At 43.9% G+C, this 20,684-nt stretch overlaps 1 protein-coding gene across 5 annotated transcripts in view; it reads left to right on the plus strand.

Moving 5' to 3' along the window:
• STXBP5L (syntaxin binding protein 5L) overlaps positions 1-20,684 on the plus strand; it is a 1,301,131-nt gene that overhangs the window by 1,257,070 nt on the left and 23,377 nt on the right. For all 5 annotated transcript variants that reach the window (XM_069202705.1, XM_069202706.1, XM_069202709.1 and 2 more), the window contains one exon: positions 8,726-8,891. In XM_069202705.1, coding sequence (XP_069058806.1) covers positions 8,726-8,891 — 166 coding nt within the window. The remainder of the gene's footprint in view (positions 1-8,725; positions 8,892-20,684) is intronic.

Raw genomic sequence — 20,684 nt, forward strand, 5'->3', positions numbered from 1 at the left:
AATAGCATAGTGTGCATAGTGCAGTGTTTTCTCTCTGTGTGCCTGTCCACAGTAAGCAAAATGGTGCAAGCTGTGGAGCCTATGCTTTGTTTTTTATTGCGCCTGTCCACGTTAAAGATGTGGTGCAAACAGTGCAGTGCCTCCTCCGTTTCTGCAGATCTGCCTGTACATAGCACACAATACAAGCAGTGAAGAGCTTGTGTTCAGTGCTTTTCCCCTTCGGTGTCTTCCCAGTGTTTACATTCTCTGTCTGCCTACACTAACCACCATACAATAGTCCAGTGTCTCTGCCTGTGATGTGGCATCCCACACTAAACTCACTGTACAAACAGGCAGTGTTTCCCCTCGTGCTGTCTTGCATCACTAACCATGAGACAAACAGAGCACCATTTTCAAACTGCTTGACTACACTAAGCACATGAAACATATGCAGTGTTTACCGTCGTAGCTGGCCAGTCAAATGTGAATAATTTAATTAATCATACAAAAAGCACAACGTTTACAGTCTGGCAACTCTAAAAGACACACAAAATGAAAAATGAAAAGTAAAACTGTTGACGTAAGCGAGCTGATTCAAAGCGCCACGGCCGCCATGAGTGTGTTCGCAAAGGAGATACGCAAAAGAAAAAAGAAGTTTGCTTGCAATCAAACATATCGGCAAACATTCAATTATCCATGTAACAGGGTCGGTCCCCAAGGTGGAAACAAAAACTGCCCGAGGAGGGACAAATGTAAAGCATTTACCAATGTTGATAACAAAAGAATATTAGAAAGGCAAGTCCATGGACGAGTGTTAGTGATGGGCGTGAGGTAAGCGTGGTTAAAAGGCCACATAGATACCAAGACGATGGAAAAGCAGTGCTTGCGCGCTGCTAAGCTCAACCTAAAAATGTGTTGAATAAAATGCATAGGAAGTTGCAAGATAGTTAACAAAAGAGAAACAAATAAAAGTAAAATGCCAATTAAAAGTTAAGAGATCTAACCACTAACACATAAATTAACAAATTTAATATATATGTGGTAGCCAGAAGAAGACAAACCAGGGCACAATAAATTGTCAATAAATATACTAATTGTAATAATTTTCCATATCCTCGCCTCTACTTTTTTAGGGTTTCATATTTTATATTGCATTATTGAACATTCAAACATAAGAAACACAACTGCAGAGGCAAACACTCCCACCCAAGGAATGTCCTAGGCATGCAAGGTCCATGGTTATGGTGATTACTGCCTTTGCGTAGATTACAGAGATCGAAATGTGATCATAATCAGAAATAGACATCTATTTTCCCTCATTTTGTTACTATAGCATCAAATTAAGACAAACAATATTTTCTCTAAATTGAGCTGAGAGGTTTATATAATCTTCTGAGAATAAAAGGAGGTGGTGAGTGGAAGACAGTTTTCATCATAAATGTACAGCTACGATGAATTCCTAGTGATGCCTTTCAGCTTATGCAGCATACCTGCTGCCTTCCAGAATTTCATCAGATGTGTTTTCAGAGAAATGTTGGACGACTATGTGGTTGTTTACCTAGAAGACATGTTGGTGTTTTCTGGGGCACTTGAGCAATATGGGAGACACATGAGAGAAGTCCTGTTTAGACTACTGCAACACTCCTTGAATGCCAAATCTAACAAGGATTCCTTGAAGTTCCACGATTGTGAACTGTTAACTATCAAGGAGGTATTTTCCCATAGGCACCACTACTTAAAGGCTTCTGAATTCTCCACTGCAGTTTGTATAGCCCAAACTGCAATGAACTCTTGCTTTTTAAAATCAGTGAAATGTGCTAAAGCTAGGCATGCACATTGGTCCTAATTTTTGTCATGTTTCCATTGCCATATAACGTACAGACTAGGGAGCAAGCAAGTAAAGGGAGATCCTTTATCCTGGCAGGAGAGCAAAAAGAAAAGTATCCAGAATAAGACCCCTACAGTTGTAGAATGGAGTCTAGCATAAGATTGTTTGAGGCACATTCAACATGATCAAGGTCAAGTATAACAAGAAATGCAATGGAAAGGCACTCCTTTTACAAAGAAAGAAAGATAGATAAAGGTTATTTTCTTTTTTCAGCAAAAGATCTACATACCTATACAGGCATTTCAGGGATCCGTGATGCAGTTGTGCCACAATACTGCTTGTGCTAGATACTCCGGTGTGCGAAAGACTCTGGACTTGATAAACCATTGTTTTGGTGGTTGCAACAAAGGGAATCTATTTAACAGTATGTAGACAATTATATCACCTGCGCTCAAAACAAATGCACACGAAAAGACCGCTGGATTATAAGAACCATTACCAATAACTATACAGCCTTTGTCGGGAATATCAATGGATTTTATTTTTTAACTTCCTGTCTCATTAGAATGTACAGTTTGAAGGCCAAACATTCACAGTTTTTCCAAATTGGTACATTTGGTTCCTTTGGCTGGATTGCCTACAGCAACACAGTTAGCATAGGTTTTTTTGAAAGATATAGTCAGATTGGATATACTCCCCAAGGTTATTACTGATAGAGGAACTCAATTTATTTCCCAATTCCCAAACACTTTATTAAAACAACTGGGAACTGTCCATTTCGTATCAGACAGTAACCATCCTCATATCGATGGTCAGATAGAGAGATTGAACATGACAGCCACACAGACTAATGTTGTTTTATTTCTGATCATCGAGAAGATTGGTTGACTTGGATTACTTTAGCAGAATTCACTTGTAGCAACACCCAGCATCGTTCAGTAGGATATTCCACCTTCTGCTGCATTTATGGCTTCCATCAAAAGGTTTTCCCTACCTGCTTGATTCAGTAGAGTTGCTTTCAGTACAATCCCTCTTATAAGACACATCAAAGATTGGTAAAACGTCTGTTTCTAATCTCTTGCTTGTCAAAACCACATACAAGAAATTTGCTGCCATAGGATCCCTGCTCCCCAGTACGGTGTGAGTTATTATGTGTAGTTCTCTACTGCCAACTTAGCCATTTCTGATGTACATCCCAAATTCCCACCACATTTTGTTGATTCTTTTCCAATTCTAGGGTTGGATGGAAAGTCTGCAGTTAAACTTTATACACCTGATAACAGTAAAATATTTGTGTTTCATGTTTTCAAAATAAAACTGGCTAAGGGACCACCAAAAACCAGGCCTCCACCAGTTGTGACAGTCTAGGGTCATCCTGAATTTGAAGTAAAAGCCATCTGAGACTCCAGATACAGCTGGAGATTGTTACTGTACGTAACTTGCTTAAACAATTATGATGCATCAAGTAGATCATGGGAATCAGCCTCCTTTGTTACTGTCTGATTAGAAAGCTCTGCATGCGAGAAAAAGTTGCTGCTAAATCAAGGAGGGGGGGGGGGTATTTGCGACTAGTGTGGAGTGAGGTGGAATTCTATCAGGAATCACAGGAAGAGACCCAAGAGGAAGCAAATAAAGACCCCTTGATCTTCTGGGACTCACAATACAGCAGGAAAAAAACATGTAGGAAACAAAGAGTGGAAACTATTGAGGGCAGGTCAAAGGTGGCTGGGACACAAAAAGTTGCACATTCCAGTTTGGGTTAACCAAGGCACCAGTCAGAGCAAGCCTCACAATTAATGCAGATCTTTCCAGGGGAACTTAAGACGCAGTAATAGAGGTCTTCAGATGTCTCACAACTCCCTAGTTGCATGTTCATCCGCTGTGTTCCCCTTCCTGCACCTTTGTTCAATGTTACCATTCCTTCCCTGTTTCTACTCTTTTCCTCACTGTGTTGGTGCTTACCCACACCCCTTGACTGTGTTGGATTCTTTGTATCACTCTTACTGTTGCCTGAATGTCTACAGTCATACTGCCTTGTTGTTCTCCTATTTCAGCTTGTTTTCATCACCATGTGGTCATTACCTCCAGTCTCCAGGTTCCCACAGTTGAAGGAGGCATTGCTGGTGCTCCTGCAACTCATTATTAGCATTCCTTTAGAAAGACCTTATACGTCATGGACTGGGGTGTCCTGTATGAGAGCTCAGAGTTGTTTGCCTTTCCATACACTCTTGTTTTATCCTTTCATTATGATTTCCTTGTCATACTGGGAGCGTGTGGACCTTGGCTTGACAAGATGTACCTACCTGAGACTCTAAAGCACACCAGGGAGAGACTGCCTGTTTTTCTTACTTGATCCCATTGTCCTATTTTTACTAGTAGAGCGCAGAGGCTTCCGAGTCTAGTTCTAAACTCATGGTCATATATCTCTATACTGTGGAGCCTTGAGAATTAGCATCAAGATCCCAAACCTTGTTTCTGATAACCATTCACGGTCCTCACACATCTAAAACGGCGTAGAGAGCATCATTTTAGTCTTTTTTTAGACTAGCATCACTGTAACTTGGTAGATCTTCCATTTCAGCTGGTAGAGAGACACACATTACCTTATATGCAGCACTAATGCCAGAATAAGAAAACACACACAAAACACAAAGGGGATGATTTATATTTTGACAGATGGGTTCAACCTGTCTGGCAAAATCTAAATCAGGCCCAAAGTAATAAAGTAAAATGGGCCTCCCTTCTGATTCAGATGTGTCAGATAATAGCAAGATTGAAGAACAATGGTGGCTGTCAAGTGTCAACTAGCTTTCAGTAGCTGTTGACAAGTGAAAAAAGTGTTAGATTTTACATTGGAAAAGGTAAAATGACTGGATTGCCTGGGTGTTTGTGTTAAGGACCATTCAATGCCATATTTGCATGTTTAGTGAAACTTTCCATTTAAGGGAAGAGCTAAAAATTCCAACATTTTTGATGCTCCCCATGTTTATTACATCTGGACAAATTACATACCTTAAGGCTTTTATTATGCAGAACTGTAGGTGCTTGTAAGAAATTGGGTTACTGGTTGAGGGGGATGAAATCCTACTCAAGCTGCAGCCACAATCCTTGCCGGAATGAGACACAAGCAAACCCTAAATTAACCTTTGCTCAATCCTCGGATAGCTTGGCACAGAGCAGTCAGCGTTAATCCAGAGACAATGTGTAAAGCATTTATGCAACACTTCAATCTGTAACACAATGTAAAAACACCACAAAAGGACCCTACTCCAGATTAGAAAAATAGTCCAAAACCACAAAAATCCAATCAGTAGCACCAGAAATATGCAGCTTTAAAGATTTCAGTGTAAATAGTGCCAAAAAACACAAAGCGCCAACTGAGAATATCTGGTCGCGCCAGACCGGGAGAAAGTTATAAGTTCAAACCAAAAGCAGTGGAGCACCGGTCGACCACAGGTACCCATTTAGGCCCGCTGAACAGAGTGCCCTAAATCCTGGTAGTGGAGCGTGACGAGGTCCAGTGTCAAGGACGTGTCGCGTAACCTAGGCAATGCATCGATTCCGAAGAGCTATGAGTCTGCGATACGAAAACATGCGCCTTCGAGGCTGCCGTCAACGAGAGATTTGTGATGCGAGGGTCTGCTTCATTGAAGCTTCGCACAATGTCAGTTCCCAATGCAGGCTGAGAGGTTGATGAAGAGTCCGTGCACAGGGAGAATTCTCGCAGCAGAGATGATAACATCTGTCCTGCTTGGGGGTTGCACCACACAGCAGAAGAGATGCATCAGTTCTGCTGGATTCACAGCTGGCCTGGCAGAGCACCTTCAGGCCCCTTCCAAGGGTCTAGGACTGGGGTGGCACCACCTGGCAGGGTAGAACTCACAGTTGCAGAGTCCAGGTGTTGGTTATAAGAGACTAGCCCTTGGAGTAACTCTGGTGGTCCTGGGCCGAGGTTGCAGGTCCAGTCCTTCTCACCCAGGCTAGAGGGCAGCAGATCAGCATAGCAGGCAGCAATTCTTCAGAACAGCAGTCCCGCAGAGTGGCAGTCCTTTCAGCAACACAGTAGTCCTTCTTCCTGGCAGAGTCTCACAAGTGTACTGAAGAGTTGGTGTCTGAAGTCCAATACGTATACCCAGTTCTGCTTTTGAAGTGGGAGAAGCTTCTAGAGGTTTCCCTTTGAAGTGGACAGGTGTCCTGCTTTCCTGGCCCTGGCTCCAGACTGACTACAGGGAGTGTGCAATCCTTTTTGTGGCAGGACACAGTCTATTCAAGTGTATGTAGGGCTGTGCCCAGATCCTACCTCCCATCCTGTCAGTGATTGTCCATCCAGGCACACCTAAGCTCTCTATTGTGTGTGGCTGTCTAGGAGGAATACACAATGCCCGCTGTCGGCTACACCCAGTCATGTGACCAAGAGACAGGCTGCAGGAACCAAATGACTAAGGCAGGAAAAGGCCAACTCTCTAAAAGTGGCATTTTCAAAATTTTAATTTAAAATCTGACTTTACCATCAGAAAGGGCATGTATTACAATTCCAAAGACGCCAAACATAAACTGTTCACCTGTTCTCATTTGGAAGTTACAACTTATTAAACGTAATTAGGTAACTCTAATGTTATCTTATTGGAGAAGTAGGCCTTGGAGTAGTGAAAATCGAATTTAAAAGGTTTTCACTGCAAGGACATATAAAACTGAAAAATACATGTACACTGCATCCTGTCCTCTGGGCTGTCCATGACCTACCCTAGTGGTGACATATATATTAAAAAGGAGGGCTTGTATCTGGCAAAAGATGTATTTTGCGAGGTTGAAATGGCAGTTTAAAAGGGATACCTCATGGGTGGAACAATCAGTGATGCAGGCCTAACAGTGCTTTATATTTTTAAATGGCTTAATCTTTTACAGTGCATATTTAATTTGCTGGATAAACAGTTTATTTGGCTGCTGTGGGTCAAATTCATATTGTTAAATATTGCCTAAAAGTCTATGCTCTTTCTAGAAAGGTTTGAGAATGTTCCAGCTACCATATATAGAATTATCATGACATGCAAGATGTTTGGATCAATGTGACTTAGAAAATAAACATAACTGAATTTCTCTTTTGGCCCTTTAGGATATTTGGTATCATAGGCTGTCTATCTGAGTTTTCACCACAGATACTGGTAATAGACCTTAATAAGATATTCAAAAGTCATAAATTTTGCAGTAGATCCCCGGGAATCTCATTTGTTCCTATACAAGGTCAATCACACAAAGAGCCAGATTTAGTTGAAAATGACCGTGCACTGTGCCAAATTTGACAGCCCCACGCACCGTCACTTTCAAAATGCAGGGATGCGCCATATTTACTAGAATACGGTGCACCCCTGTGTTTCCCCCTGCGCTGGCCCTAAATTTGCTGCAGTGCGCCAACTCAGCCACCCTTGAACCATGGTGCAAGCATGGCTGTGTTGAGGGGGAGATTGTTTTTGTGCAGGAAGGTACACCTTCCTGCACAAAAACAATCTTAAACGTCGATTTACTCTTTCTATGTGTGCTGCACAATGCAGCACACATACAAAGAGCAAAAAACCGAGAAGAACTGAAAGCATTTCTCTGCGTTGCACCACTCTAACGCCACTCCTGGGGTGGCATTAGATTTTGGCGCTGCCTCAGGTTTACGAAAACCCATAAATTTGAGGAGGTGTCAAAATGCAATGGGTGCTGCTGTGGCACACCCACAGCAGCAACCATTGCTCGCCCCTTCCACGCAAAGTGCTCTGTGTGAAGAGGCCATATTTACAAGGTGGCGTTAAGCCACAAAAGTGGCTTACCGTCACTTTGTAAATTTGGAGCAGGGCATTGCGCCACCGGAGCGTCACAAAACGTGACGCTCTGGTGACAATAGAGCCTTGTAAATCCGGCCCAAAATCTTTCTAAAAGATTGATTTTAAAATAGTGCAAGATTTATGTAAAATTCAGAAAGAAATAAGTAAATAGTAAGGGTTAAATAAATCTCACAAAGAAGCATTGTACATTCCTAGTCATTTTTCATGTTACTCACAGTTAATGACGGAAGTAGCAGAATTTAGGAGTTTCAATAAATAATTGATGCAGATAAGTTGTGCCACGGTGCAAGGGTGCCTGCGTTGGTGCTAGGCAGCACATTGTGTGGCAGCAGAAGGAGAGGACAGGAATGCACCATATAATTTCAAATATGGCTCACTTCTGCCCTCTCCCTCTCATGCAGCTCAGCGCAGCATGGTGTCATGCTGAGTTGCATTGCGTGAAAATTTAATAAATCGGGGCCTTGGTCTACAGAGAAGAAAGCGATCTTGTCACGGAACCGGAATGGACCTATTGGCACTTTTGACGCTCATAATCGATTTCTGTGTTTGAGACTTTGTCTACTGTTTAAATAGGGTAGACTAATTCATTGTGAAATTGAAATACTTCTAGTAGGACGGGCAGTGTATAGAAATTTGGCATTATGATTCAGTTGTGACATTAGCCATTTTAGATCACAACAGTCTGGCATTTACGTTCCCTCTTGGCTAGAGATGTGTGCAGACGGGGATGTCATTACATTCATTTGTCACATCCTGAGCTGGGTGTCGATGATCAGGATCATATATGGTACTGTATGTAGCACGTCAGTCGTCCATTCTTCAGATGGAAGACTGTGTTTGTGTTGTGTCTGGTGTAATCGTTGTAGTGTGTTTAGCAATGCACAATGTCCATATGTTGGTTTGGTATGTGTAAATCGAAAGGTCACCTGGAGCTTTGCAGTGTTCCTAAGTAGGTGAGCTGGCTTGCTTGCCTTTGACAGTGTTGAGGTTTGTGTTTTAGGGGTGTATTAAGCTTGACTGGCAAAACTTATTCTGTAAAAGCCCATCCTATTACCAATGATGTACATTACAAGTGAATTTTCTTTTCCAGCCTCCCCAGCCTTCGACCAATGCTGGATGTGAACTATTTGCCCCTGACCGACATGAGAATAGCAAGAACGTTCTGCTTCACCAACGGAGGCCAAGCCATGTACCTCAACTCTCCCACTGAAATCCAGCGGATAACGTTCAGCGCTGAGATGTGTGACAGTTTACAGGTGGGCATAGCCTTTGAGCCACTTCTGAGCTAACACCATAACAGTTTTAATGATAACATGGATTACTGCCGTCAGAGGCATACACTTCATTACAGAGGTGGTATGTTGAGACCACAGAGGTGCTTTATTCACATATTCACATGTGTAAAAGCAGAGACTGTTTTTAATGTCATATGTTCTATATATTGGCAGTCGCCACTAAGTAGTTATAGTTAGGGCCTAGCATTTATTGAGTTGCTATATCCTTGGCGCCGGTTGATGAATCTTCACCAAATTTTCCCAAAAACGTTTAACTTTTACGCTCACCTCAGCTTCTGTCTAGAAAGTTTCAGGGTGATCCATAAAGCAGGGGCCGAGAAAAAGTGGGGGGTTCCAAAACATGTTATCTCCATTCATTTTTTAATAAGGATTTTGAACAGCGATAGCGCCTAAACCACTGGATGGAATTGCACCAATTGTGGCAGAAAGGTAGCTCTAGGTCCGGAAAGAGGCCTTTCTGTTATTTAATGTAAATCTGTTCAGTAGTTTTGGAGAAATTAACAAAAATCCAAATTTGTATATGTATAGGAATGCAAAGGATTCATGACCCCTTCCGATCCCATGCTGAGATCTGATTGGCTGCCAATACTTCAACAAGGAAGTGTTGGCAGCCATGTGAAGCCGAGTCCCAGAAAAAGTGTTTAAAAAAAAGAGGGGGAAGGGGCAGGGCAGAGTCACACTGACCCCTTATCTCTGGTGCTGGGGTCCCAGAGGGATCCCCCACTCCCCAGAACAAAAAACCATTTTTTAAACATTTTTGCTGCAATTTTCAGCAGATCCGGCAAAACATATTTTTTAAAATGAAGCGCAGGCTCTCATACTTCGTCATTCTCAAGCCCCCGGGTTGGCCAAGTCCCAGGGGCATTGTTAATTTTAATGGGGCGGACTCACCACAGCCCCGGGGACAGCCACCTCCACAGGGCTACAATTAAATTCAATGCAGGGGATTGTGTGCCCTCCTCGCAGCCCCGAGGACCAACACCTCCCTGGGGCTAAAATGTAATTTAATGCGGGGGTAGTGCGCCCTCCCCCCGCAGCCCCGAGGACCACCTTCTCTCCGGGCTATAAGTATAAACAATGAGTGGGATGCCCCCCGCAGCCCTTTGACCATCACCTCCGTGGGGCTACAATGTAATATAATGCAATCCATGGGACCACCACCTCCCCATGGCTACAATAAAACAGTGAAGGGGGTCGGCTTCGGACCCCCGCAGCGCCAGGGACCACCACGTCCCCAGGGCTATACTTGTTGCAAGGGGGCTCAAGGAGCCTTGAATGGCCCTGGGGACTGCCATCCCCCCAGGCTGGCTCCTGCCATGTCCAGGCGGGCCCACCCCTGGGACACAGCTGTTTGCCTGGTGGGAGCTGACAGCTCCCACCAAGCAAATGCAAACAAAGTCTTCTTTCTGACAGCAAGAGCTGTCAAACACTCCTGTTGTCAGAAAGCAGAGTTTTCATCTGTCTTCCCTGCATGCAAACATGCGTGCGGGGAAGACAGATTAAATCATTGCTTCCACAAGCAGCAAGCTGCTATTAAAAGCAGCTCCGTGCTTGTGGGAGCTGGGTGACTCCCATAGGACGTGGGGAGCTGGCTAGGCCTGAGGGGGCCTTGAGGCTCCCCCGCCGTCCTGTCACTCTCTCTCTCGCTCTTCCATCCCACAGTGGGATGGCAGAGCGAGAGAGAGATAGTCATTGCAATGGTCTCTCCGTGCAATGACTTAAAACAAAAAAAAGTAAGGAATCACCTGTGGCATAATGGTTGAGGCCTCAGACCATCACACTGAAAGTGAGGGTTTTAGTCCAGGTATGTGTCTGGTCCTTTTCCCTACTTTAATTTATTGGCAACATCAACATTTTAAGGTTACCGATAAAAGGTGATCTCACTCTTTTTAGGATCAAATCTTTTCATTGGTTTATTGATTAAAACATATAAACATATAAACATATAAAGTCCGGAACATCGTAGATACACCAGAGTGACACAAACAAAACCAATTTGGCATACAGAAGCCCCTCCACTGCATCCGTGTTCAATGCCACAAGGGGACCTCCCCGCCATCCTTCTCCTTGCGACCAGAAGACCAGATGATCAACACACAAAAATCTATATAGCTGCGAGTTCCGAACCTGATAAACAAGACATACAAAAGAATAATAAAACACCAACAGTGCTTCCCCCCTAGAGGCCACATCTTCTCCCAGCTCTCCATTCTCCACTCCTCCCCCCCCACTGCTCTCACCCCCCCCCAAGAATCCCCCAACACAAGCACTCTCCCAGAGGGTCAAGTCAGCCCTAAAACTCTCAGGTAAGCAGGGCATGTCAACTCAGTATATTCTGTGGATAAAATCCGGAGGAACAGTATCCAAAGCATGTCCAGGTCCCCCACCCGCTGCTGAGAGGCCAGAGTAAGCTTCTCCATTGCCAGAATAAACCACAGTTTCTGGAGCCAGGACACATGTGTCGGTACCCTATCTGTGCCCCACAAAGCTAGAATCAGCTGCAGGGCCGCACTGAGGGCCAGGGCCATCTGCCGCCCCTTTAGCGACCGCAAGGGAAAGGTGAGGGAATTGGGCAAGCCCAACAGGATGTACGATGGAAATCTAGGTATCTTAGTATCAAACGCTGAATCAATACCATCTATAATACTCTCCCAATATCTATGGAGCTTGGGGCAATGCCAGAGTAGATGCACCAGTGTACCCATGCCGCCGCACCCCCTCCAACAGAGGCCAGACTTGGTAGTGTCCCATGCGTGTATCCTTGCTGGGGTGTAGTACCAGTAAGAGGCCACCTTATATGCCGTCTTCGTTCCCGCCGCATTATACGCAGTATGATGTACTCTATAAAATATACTATCCCATTCCTCATCTGAAAGCTCCCTCCCCAGCTCCCTCTCCCATCTCAACTGCCCCTTAGACTTAGGCGGACGCCACCACCTTGCAGAAACCTATAGAGGTCTGAAATTACTTGCCTATCATCCTTCTTCATCAGCAGCCATTTCTCAAACGGCGTGAGCGGCCTATCTATTAATGCTCTATTAGCCGGCATCAAGGCCCAGTGCCAGCCCTGATAGTACATCAACCTATCCGCCGCTGTCATGCCATAGGTCTCCTTCATCTGGTCGAAAGGAATAACCCCTTGCTCATCAAAAAGGCTCCCCACCCGCTTACAGCCCCCTTCATACCAACGTCGCAAGCCTTCCACGTGTAGCCCAGGTTCAAAGTCAGGGTTCGAGCCTATGGGAGTCATCAGAGATGGAAACGCCGTAAGCTCCAACCGACAAGCCACTGCATCCCACACGCGTAACGTTGCTCCAGTGACCGGGGAAGAGTAGAGACCTCCCGCCCTGTGCCGCCGACGGAGCCAAGGCTCCTTCCAGATATGAGAGCCCACCACCACCTGATCCATAAAGCACCAATGCTTCTCAGTAAGTGGGCGACTCCAATCTAAAAGAAAACGCAACTGCGTCACCTGAAAATATCGCAAAAGGCAGGGAACCGCCAGCCCCCTCTCCCCTTTAGGGCGGTACAAAACCCGTTGCGGGAGGCGTGCCAATTTACCCTCCCAGACAAATCGCAAAACCGCTGATTGAAGAGCCGCTATCACCCGTGGGGGCGGAGTCAGGGGAAGTCCCTGAAACACATAAAGTATACGCGGCAAGACTGTCATCTTCACTGCCGCCACCCTGCCAAGCCATAACAATTTAAGTCTCCCCCAAGACTCCAGGTCCTGCTGCACTTCACGAACTAACTTCGTGTAGTTCAAGCTCGCCGTCTTTGCAGCGGAAGGGGCCAGGTCCACCCCCAGATAAGAAAGCCGTGAGGTCGACCAAAGGACGGGATATCGAGCTCTCAAATCTTCCTCATGGTCTGAGCTTACAAACAAACTAAGGACCTGGGACTTGTGCATATTCACCCGGAATCCAGAGATCCTGCTAAACTCAGCAAGTATATCCATAAGCGCAGGCAACGAAGTCACGGGCTCCACCAGGGAAAAGATCACATCATCCGCATACAAGGTAATGAGGTGATGATCGCCTCCGAACTTCACGCCAGAAACCAGGGGACTATCTTGCAGCCGCTGCGCCAAGGGCTCCATATATAGCGCAAAACAAGAGAGGAGAGAGCGGGCACCCCTGTCGAGTCCCTCGTCTAATGGGGAACGGCAAAGACAACGTACCGCAGCCCTAGGAGACTGATATATAAATCGAATCCACGACTGAAAAACAGGGCCTAATCCATAACGCTCCAACACCTTAAAAAGATACGGCCAATGTACCCTATTGAACGCCTTCTCCGCGTCAATAGAGAGGAAAAGTGCCTCCCTGCGAGATCGACCAGTTTTATCTAACAAATGAAGAAGCCGCTTCGTATTATCACTGCATAGTCGGTGTGGAATAAAACCTGCCTGATCTGGATCAACAAGACCCGGCATATAGAAATTAAGGCGATGGGCGAGTATCCCCGTGAATATCTTGGCATCTATATTGAGGAGTGAAATCGGCCGATACGAAGCGCACTCCTCTGGGTCCTTCCCCGGCTTATGTATAACTGCGATGGTAGCGTCCAACATACTGGGTGCGAGGGCCCCCGACGTAAGAAAGGAGTTGAAGAGCCGTACCAAAATCGGCGCAATTTCCGCACAAAAGGTCTTCTAAAAAAAGTGCTGTAAAACCATCAGGGCAGGGGGACTTCCTAACCTTTAGGCGTGAAATCGTTGATATAACCTCTTCCACCCGTATAGGCTGGTCCAAGGAAGACGTCTCCCTTTCACCAAGAGGAGTAATTGCCGTGTCCTCCAAAAATATATCCGGAGCCACGCTGCCCCGATCATCCGCTGCGTGTAACCCCCGGTAAAACTCCGCAAACGCCTCTGCAATCTGATCACTCGTTCTTGCCTCCCCTCCTGAAGGGGTGCGGAGTAATTTTATCGTCGACGCTGCGCGTTGTGCTCGCAACCGATGCGCCAGAAGCTTCCCACACCTATTACTCCCAAAATAGTATTTATGCTTAAAACGCGCTATCGCATACTCCGCCCTGTCCCAATCTAGCCGTTTCAGCTGTTGCCGTGCCTTCGATCTCACTCTTTATAATTGACAAATACATTTTTCTTTTCAATTTGTCCAGAAATATCTCATTCTAAATATAGCATTCAAAATAGCCTGAAAAAACTCTTTCTCTCCCTTTCACTCTTTCTCTCTCTCAATCTCTTTCTCCTACTCACACACCCACTCAGACCCTTACGCATCCACTCAGAGGCCCACTCTAGACACTCACGCACCCACTCACAGACCCACTCAGACCCTCATGCACCCACTCACAGCAGCACTCAGCACCTCATGCACCCACTCACACACCCACTCGAACACTCATGCACCCACTCACAGACCCACTCAGACTTTCACCCACCCACTGAAACCCTCACACACCTACTCACAGACCCACACAGACACTGACACACCCACTCATAGACCAACTAAGACAATGGCGCACCCACACTGACAATCTCACACCTAGATATACCCTGTCACACCTATTCTCATACCCAGAGGGATAGGCCACGGTCGTCTCCCAATGCGCACATCCTAAGGTCTGTACACAGCGTGGAGTTAGGTGCTTAGGAGGGTTGGCTACAGGATCTGGTGCAGGCCAGGCCCTGTGGCCAACCACGCGGCCTTGCACGACGGTGGGTGGATTAACGTATAATAATGAATATTACTTTACGCTTAAGAAACCATAGAAATTCACTGAAAAAAACAAAGATTACAGGGACGTTATAGTTAGGAAATAGAATTTTAAAAAAACATAGAAATTCACTTAAAGAAACAGAGGTTTCAGGGACGTTAAAGTTAGGCTCACATTTTAAATGTACCAAACCACAGAAATTCACCAGTTATAGTTAGAGTTATCTCAAGTAACTATAACTCATGCCCTAAGGTAACTATAACTCATGCCCTCGCATACACTGCTAATTATCCCAAATTACTCAAAAACATTGAAGAAAAAACTGCATGGCTTTAGTTAAACTTTTGTTATAGTTATGGAACCAAACTCTAATACACAAACATTAGGAATTATTTGGTTATAGTTATACCTTGAATTTATAATTTATGGCCCATATTTAAATGTATATAACTTTATTCATTTGTTAGCTACAATCAAAAGTTAAACTACACAAAAAAAAATTATTTCTAAACTTATGGTTATAGCTTCAATTTATAATTTGTACAACACCTTCAAACTATTATAACTCATGCACATCTATACACTATGTATCCAATTCAGTTCAATTCAGAGATCTTTCTTTGGCCAAATATGGCCATAAAAAGGAATACATAACATGTTAAAACAAGTGAGTAATTAAATACTAAAAGACCGTAACAATGGTCATAAAATTCATCCAATTGAAATAAGAAAATACAATATCAGCATAAAATTCATGTAGAGCAGTTTAGTGAGGGGAACAGCAGTGGTTACAAGATAGAGTGTGGGGAAAGACCGTATCAGATACTGCTGGTAATAGTTGGTTCCATGCTATGGGCAACAGGTAAGGGAGAGCCTCACTAGAGGCTTCCCTTCCATTGATTTTCTGCATCTCACTATGGCTTTGATGAAGGAGCTAACCCTCAAACATACGTCATTGCTATTCAGCATTTGCGAGTGGAATAATGCTTCTCTGCATTTACGGTGTCCCAAGTTGTTTAATAGTGGTTTAAGAAAATGGCTAAACAGAACAAAATTTACAAAAAAACATAAAAAGGCAGCAACATTTGTTCTGCTGAGCCATCGCAAGGGCAGGACGGAGCTATTTCCCCCAAGTGACTAATATAATCCCAGAAACACAGAAGCCACCAAACCGAACCTGCTTTAAAGGGGAAGAGGTGGGACATCTCCAAGTTTGTAAGGGTTTAGGACCATTGTATGTCAACAGAGGCAAAATACCTATAAAAAAATCAGTAACAAATATTTCAACAGTTCAGTATTCAGCCTTCAGGGGTGTGTGATTTAATAAAATATCTACTTGTCCATGGGACACGTTGCTTCATAAATCTACTTGTCGTATAACAAAATCCACGTGTTCCTTTGGTGCCATACAGTGCAGCAACAAATTATGGCAGCAATCTCATTATAAAAGATCTCTGATAATATGTCAGGGCTCATATTATACTATGGTTCAAATAGTAGCAATCCCTTATTTTTCCACTGATGTACATACTGGAGCTGAACTAGCAGAAATGAATAGTTCCAGGGTTGAAATGCCCTTATCAGTCTGTGTAAATCTACTAACTTGCATGTCTTAGGTGTTTTCACCAGCTCTTCTCTAATCTTTTCCCACACTGAGAAATGTGTTCCTGACAAGGGCACAAGTAAAATTTCTTCCAGGGTTGGGAAAGAAGTGGTTGGAAGGAAAGTGAACTTGTAAACGTTGAACAGATTTTCACATTAGCAAATCTACACATGCATATTTGTTCATGCTAAATTGCAGTTCGCAAATATTTTCTAGGAGTACCATTTCCTGGTCTTCTGTAAATTCTTGGTAATTCATGAAAGATGTAAATCTGCACTAATGCAAGGACATATACAGTGGGTGCTGACTTTCTTTAAGAATTGGGCCCCTAATTAGTTCTGGTGTTACCCAAGGCCTTTTGTTTTTATAAAAGTCTGTCTCTCTCAACCTGTGGGCTGGCTTCACTATGAATGACAGCTTTGAGTTCTTTCATGAGCATAGCAGCACATGGAGTAGTTTTGTTCAGTGCCAGGTACTACTGAGGCAAAATGTGCTTTTTGAGACCAATAAATGTTTTTGCTTGTTGGAGTGTTTGTTTTAGTAGTTAGGAGCCGGCACCTCCCTCAACAATAAAGTCTTATAAAGACCATGTCAAAACAAGACACAAATTGACCAAAACAAAAGGCTGATGACCAATGTTTCATCTACTGGCTTCGCCAAATATTTTTTTTCATCCCATAATTTTATTGAAACTGATTAGACTGATTTTTCCATTATGAATATTTTTGGAAAATACTAGCATGCATCAACACATTTTACAAAATACTACCTAAAATTTCACAGCAGTTTCGCGAAACGTTTTTTCCCTGGTTTCATTTTCATACTGGAACTACTAGCAGTAGTGCAATCCGAGATTATAACAATTCCTAAGAGCGCTCACACTAATAATAAAGGTTTGTATTAATGAACCATAAATATAAGTTCAAACAGCATTCACATATGGACATAAATATTACCTTAACTGCAGACAATGTTCTTCCCTGATCATTAATGTGGTACTGTAAACTGGCAGCAAAGGGGTTGTGCTGCAGGGTGTTGGGCCTCCTTGTCCAAAGAACAAAATAAATATGAAAACTTGTTGTCCTTGACCCCAACAACATGTCCTGGTCATCGGCTATAGGAATTCCACACCCCTGCAGCCTTCTTGTTGTGCAGTAATCTAAGAAATAATGCTTGACCCTTAGTTTATCTTCTTTTTTAATGTTCTGAGGGGTCGTGAACAGGGTGAACAGTCTCAGGGCATGGAAAGTTTTTGAAGCATAATCTATTCAACTCAGTAGCCACACTACATTAACTATAATGTGCCACTCTACCCTGCACTGTGTTCTCGCAAAAGATATGATTTGCGATGTTGTTAGAAATTGGGTTGTTGGTTGACTGGGGTAGGAACCCTAGTCAAGCAGCAACCATAATCCTAGTCAGCCTATCAGGCAAGTCCTATATTAACCTGTGCTCACCCTCTGGTAGCTTGGCACAGAGCAGTCAGCCTTAATTTAGAGAAAATGTGTAAAATATTTGTGCAACACTTCAAACAGTAAAACAATGAAAATACCACACAAGAAGGTTCCACACCATGTTGGAAAAGTGGAGCACAATTTAATAAATAAAACAAGAACAAAATGACAAATATCCAATAAGTAGAACTGGAGATACTGAATTTCACGGGGTTTAAGTAAAACAGTGCTAAGAAGCGTAAATGCTAACTGTGGATATCTGGTTGCGCCAGACCAGGACAAAGTCAAAAGTTCAGGCCGACCACAAGGAGCACAAAGCCAGCTATAGGTACCCAGTTAGGCACTCTGAACCAAAGTATCTTATATCCTAGGTTGCGGAATGAGACGCGGATCCAGAGGCAATGCATTGGTACTGAGATGCGGCGTGGCTGTAGTGCGAGGTCCTGTTGCATCGATGTTGAGGCTTCTGTGGAAGGGGCACGAAATGCGAAGACCAGTGTCAAAGATGCGTTGTGGATTCAAGGCGATGTGTCAGTTCTAATGAACAATGAAGCTGTGATGCTCAGTTTTGACGCCGTTTTTGAGGCTGTCATTGACGGGAAATGTTAGGAACTTGCGAGAGGAAAAGTCAATGCACTGGTCCCAAGATGCGGCAGCGATGCAAGTCTTTTGGAATGGGTCCAATCCACATAGTAGCAACTGCTACTCTGCTCTAAGATGCGCTGCTCAACTGAGGAGATGCGTCGCTCAGCAGAGGATGCGTCGGTTCCACTGGAGAAGCACCTTAGGCCCACCACCAAGGGTCCAGGACTGGGGTGGCACCATTTGGCAGGGATGACTCAGAGATGGCAGAGTTCAGGTGCAGAAATAGGATTGTTGGAAGTCTAGAATGTTCCTGAGACTTCAGATTAGGAGGCCAGCCAACTATCCCTTGGAGTCACTCTGGGTTCAAGTGATGCAGATCCAGTCTTTCTCAGCCAGGTAAGGAAGCAGCAATTATTCAGCAGAACAGCAGTTCTTCTTCCTGGCAGAGTAGTCACAGGCCCAGAAGTATACTAAAGTGGTGTTGTCTGAGGTGCAGTTCTTATTCCCAGTGGTGCATTTGAAGTGGGTTAGACTTCAAAGATAAGCCTTTGAAGTGCAGAGGTCCTGCCCTGGCTCCAGACTCATTGCAGGGGGGAGGCATGCAGCCCTTTGTGTATGGACAGGACTTGGCCTATTCGGTGTAAGTGAGGCTGAGGCTGTTCCCAGTTCCTGCCTCCCATCCTGTGAGGATAGCCTATCAAGTGACACTCAAGCTCTCATTGTGTATGGCTGTCGAGAAAGAATACACAAAGCCCAGCTGTCACCCACCTCAGACGTCATCAGAGACAGGCAGCAGGCACCAAAAGGCTAAAGTAAGAAAATGCCAAATTTTTTAAAGTGGCATTTTCAGAAGTGCAATTCAAAGTCCGACTTCACCATATGTTTGGATTTTAAATTGTGATTCTAGAGACACCAAACTTGAAAAGTCTATCTCTTCACAACTGGGAATTACACTTATACAGTGTAATAAGGTAATCCCAATGCTTTCCCATGTGAGTACCAGGAAGTACATGCAGTAATGAAAAATGACTTGTGGAGTTTTTCACTACCAAGACATGCAAAATTTAAAAGTACATGTCCTCCCTTTTAAATACATTGCACCATGCCCTGTGGGTTGTTCAGGGCCTACCGCAGGGGTGACATATGTATAAAAAGGGAAGGTTTGGGTCTGTCGAAAGGGTTATTTTCCCAGGTCAACATGGCAGTGTAAAACGGCACACACAAGCTCTGCAGTGGCAGGCCTGAGACATAGTTAAGGGGGTTAAGTAAGTGGGTGGCACAATCAGTGCTATAGGCCCACTAGTAGCACTTGATTTACAGGCCCTGAGTACACATATTACCACATTACTGGGGACTTATAAGTAAATTAAATATGCCAGTAGATGATAAGCCAGTATTACCATGATTGGAGGAGAGAGCACAAGCATTTTAGCACATATTGGTTAGCAGTGGTAAAGTGCAGAGTCCTAATACCAGCATAAACTAGGTTAGTAGACTCGAGGAGGTAGGCAAAAAGCTGGGGAAAAAGACCTCCCTAAGGCTGTCTGGTCTAAAAGATTCTAAATAATAATATTTTAGATGGTAAAACTTATATAATACAAAAGGATATAACCAGTGCATGGAGAAGGCACGAGTCATAGTTAATGTAGCTTGGCTACCAAGTTGAATGCACTGTGTATGGAGGTGTGCAACAAAAATTGTGTGGAATTCCTATATCTGGAAATAATAACTATAACTACTGAGTGGCTACCTCCACTCTGTCACTCTGTAATTATTAATATTACTGGCAGTCACCAGTAGGTACTTATACTTAGGATCTAGCTTCCATAGAAAAAGCATTTTTGACTTGCCTATATCTTTGGCACCAGTTGACAAATCTTCACGAACTTTTCCAAACAAAGTGTCCTCTAAGGTCTTGTTGTGCATGAAAAGTTTCGGAATGATCCATCAAGCGGGGGCCGAGAAAAAGTGGATGTCAAAAAAAGTGCATTTCCTATGGTAATTCCTATAGAGTCTTTAGACACACCTGCAGCCCAAAACGCTGGAGGGAATTACACCAAATTTGGCAAAAAGGTAGCTCTTGGCTCAGAAAGCGCCCCTTTTTGTTATTTGGTGTAAATCTGTTCAGTAGTTTTTGAGCTAATAAAGGAAATCCAAATTTGTATCTACTGGTGGAGCCTAAGCATAGATCTCATGGTGAGAGGTGATGGGCTGCCAGTACTTCAGCCAGGAAGTGCTGGCAGCCATCTTGGGACCAATATACATGATTGCACCTCATTGAAATGCATTGTAGTGAATGGCAGGTTTTGAGGGTCACAAAAAGGAAAACTTATAAAAGGTGATAACAGATTCTAGTTTTAATATAAATCATTTGTTGATGGTACCATACTAAGTTTAGGAATCGTGGTGTGTTCTAAGGTGATTTTA

Source organism: Pleurodeles waltl, chromosome 8, assembly GCF_031143425.1.
Source record: "Pleurodeles waltl isolate 20211129_DDA chromosome 8, aPleWal1.hap1.20221129, whole genome shotgun sequence".
Classification (NCBI taxonomy): domain Eukaryota; kingdom Metazoa; phylum Chordata; class Amphibia; order Caudata; family Salamandridae; genus Pleurodeles; species Pleurodeles waltl.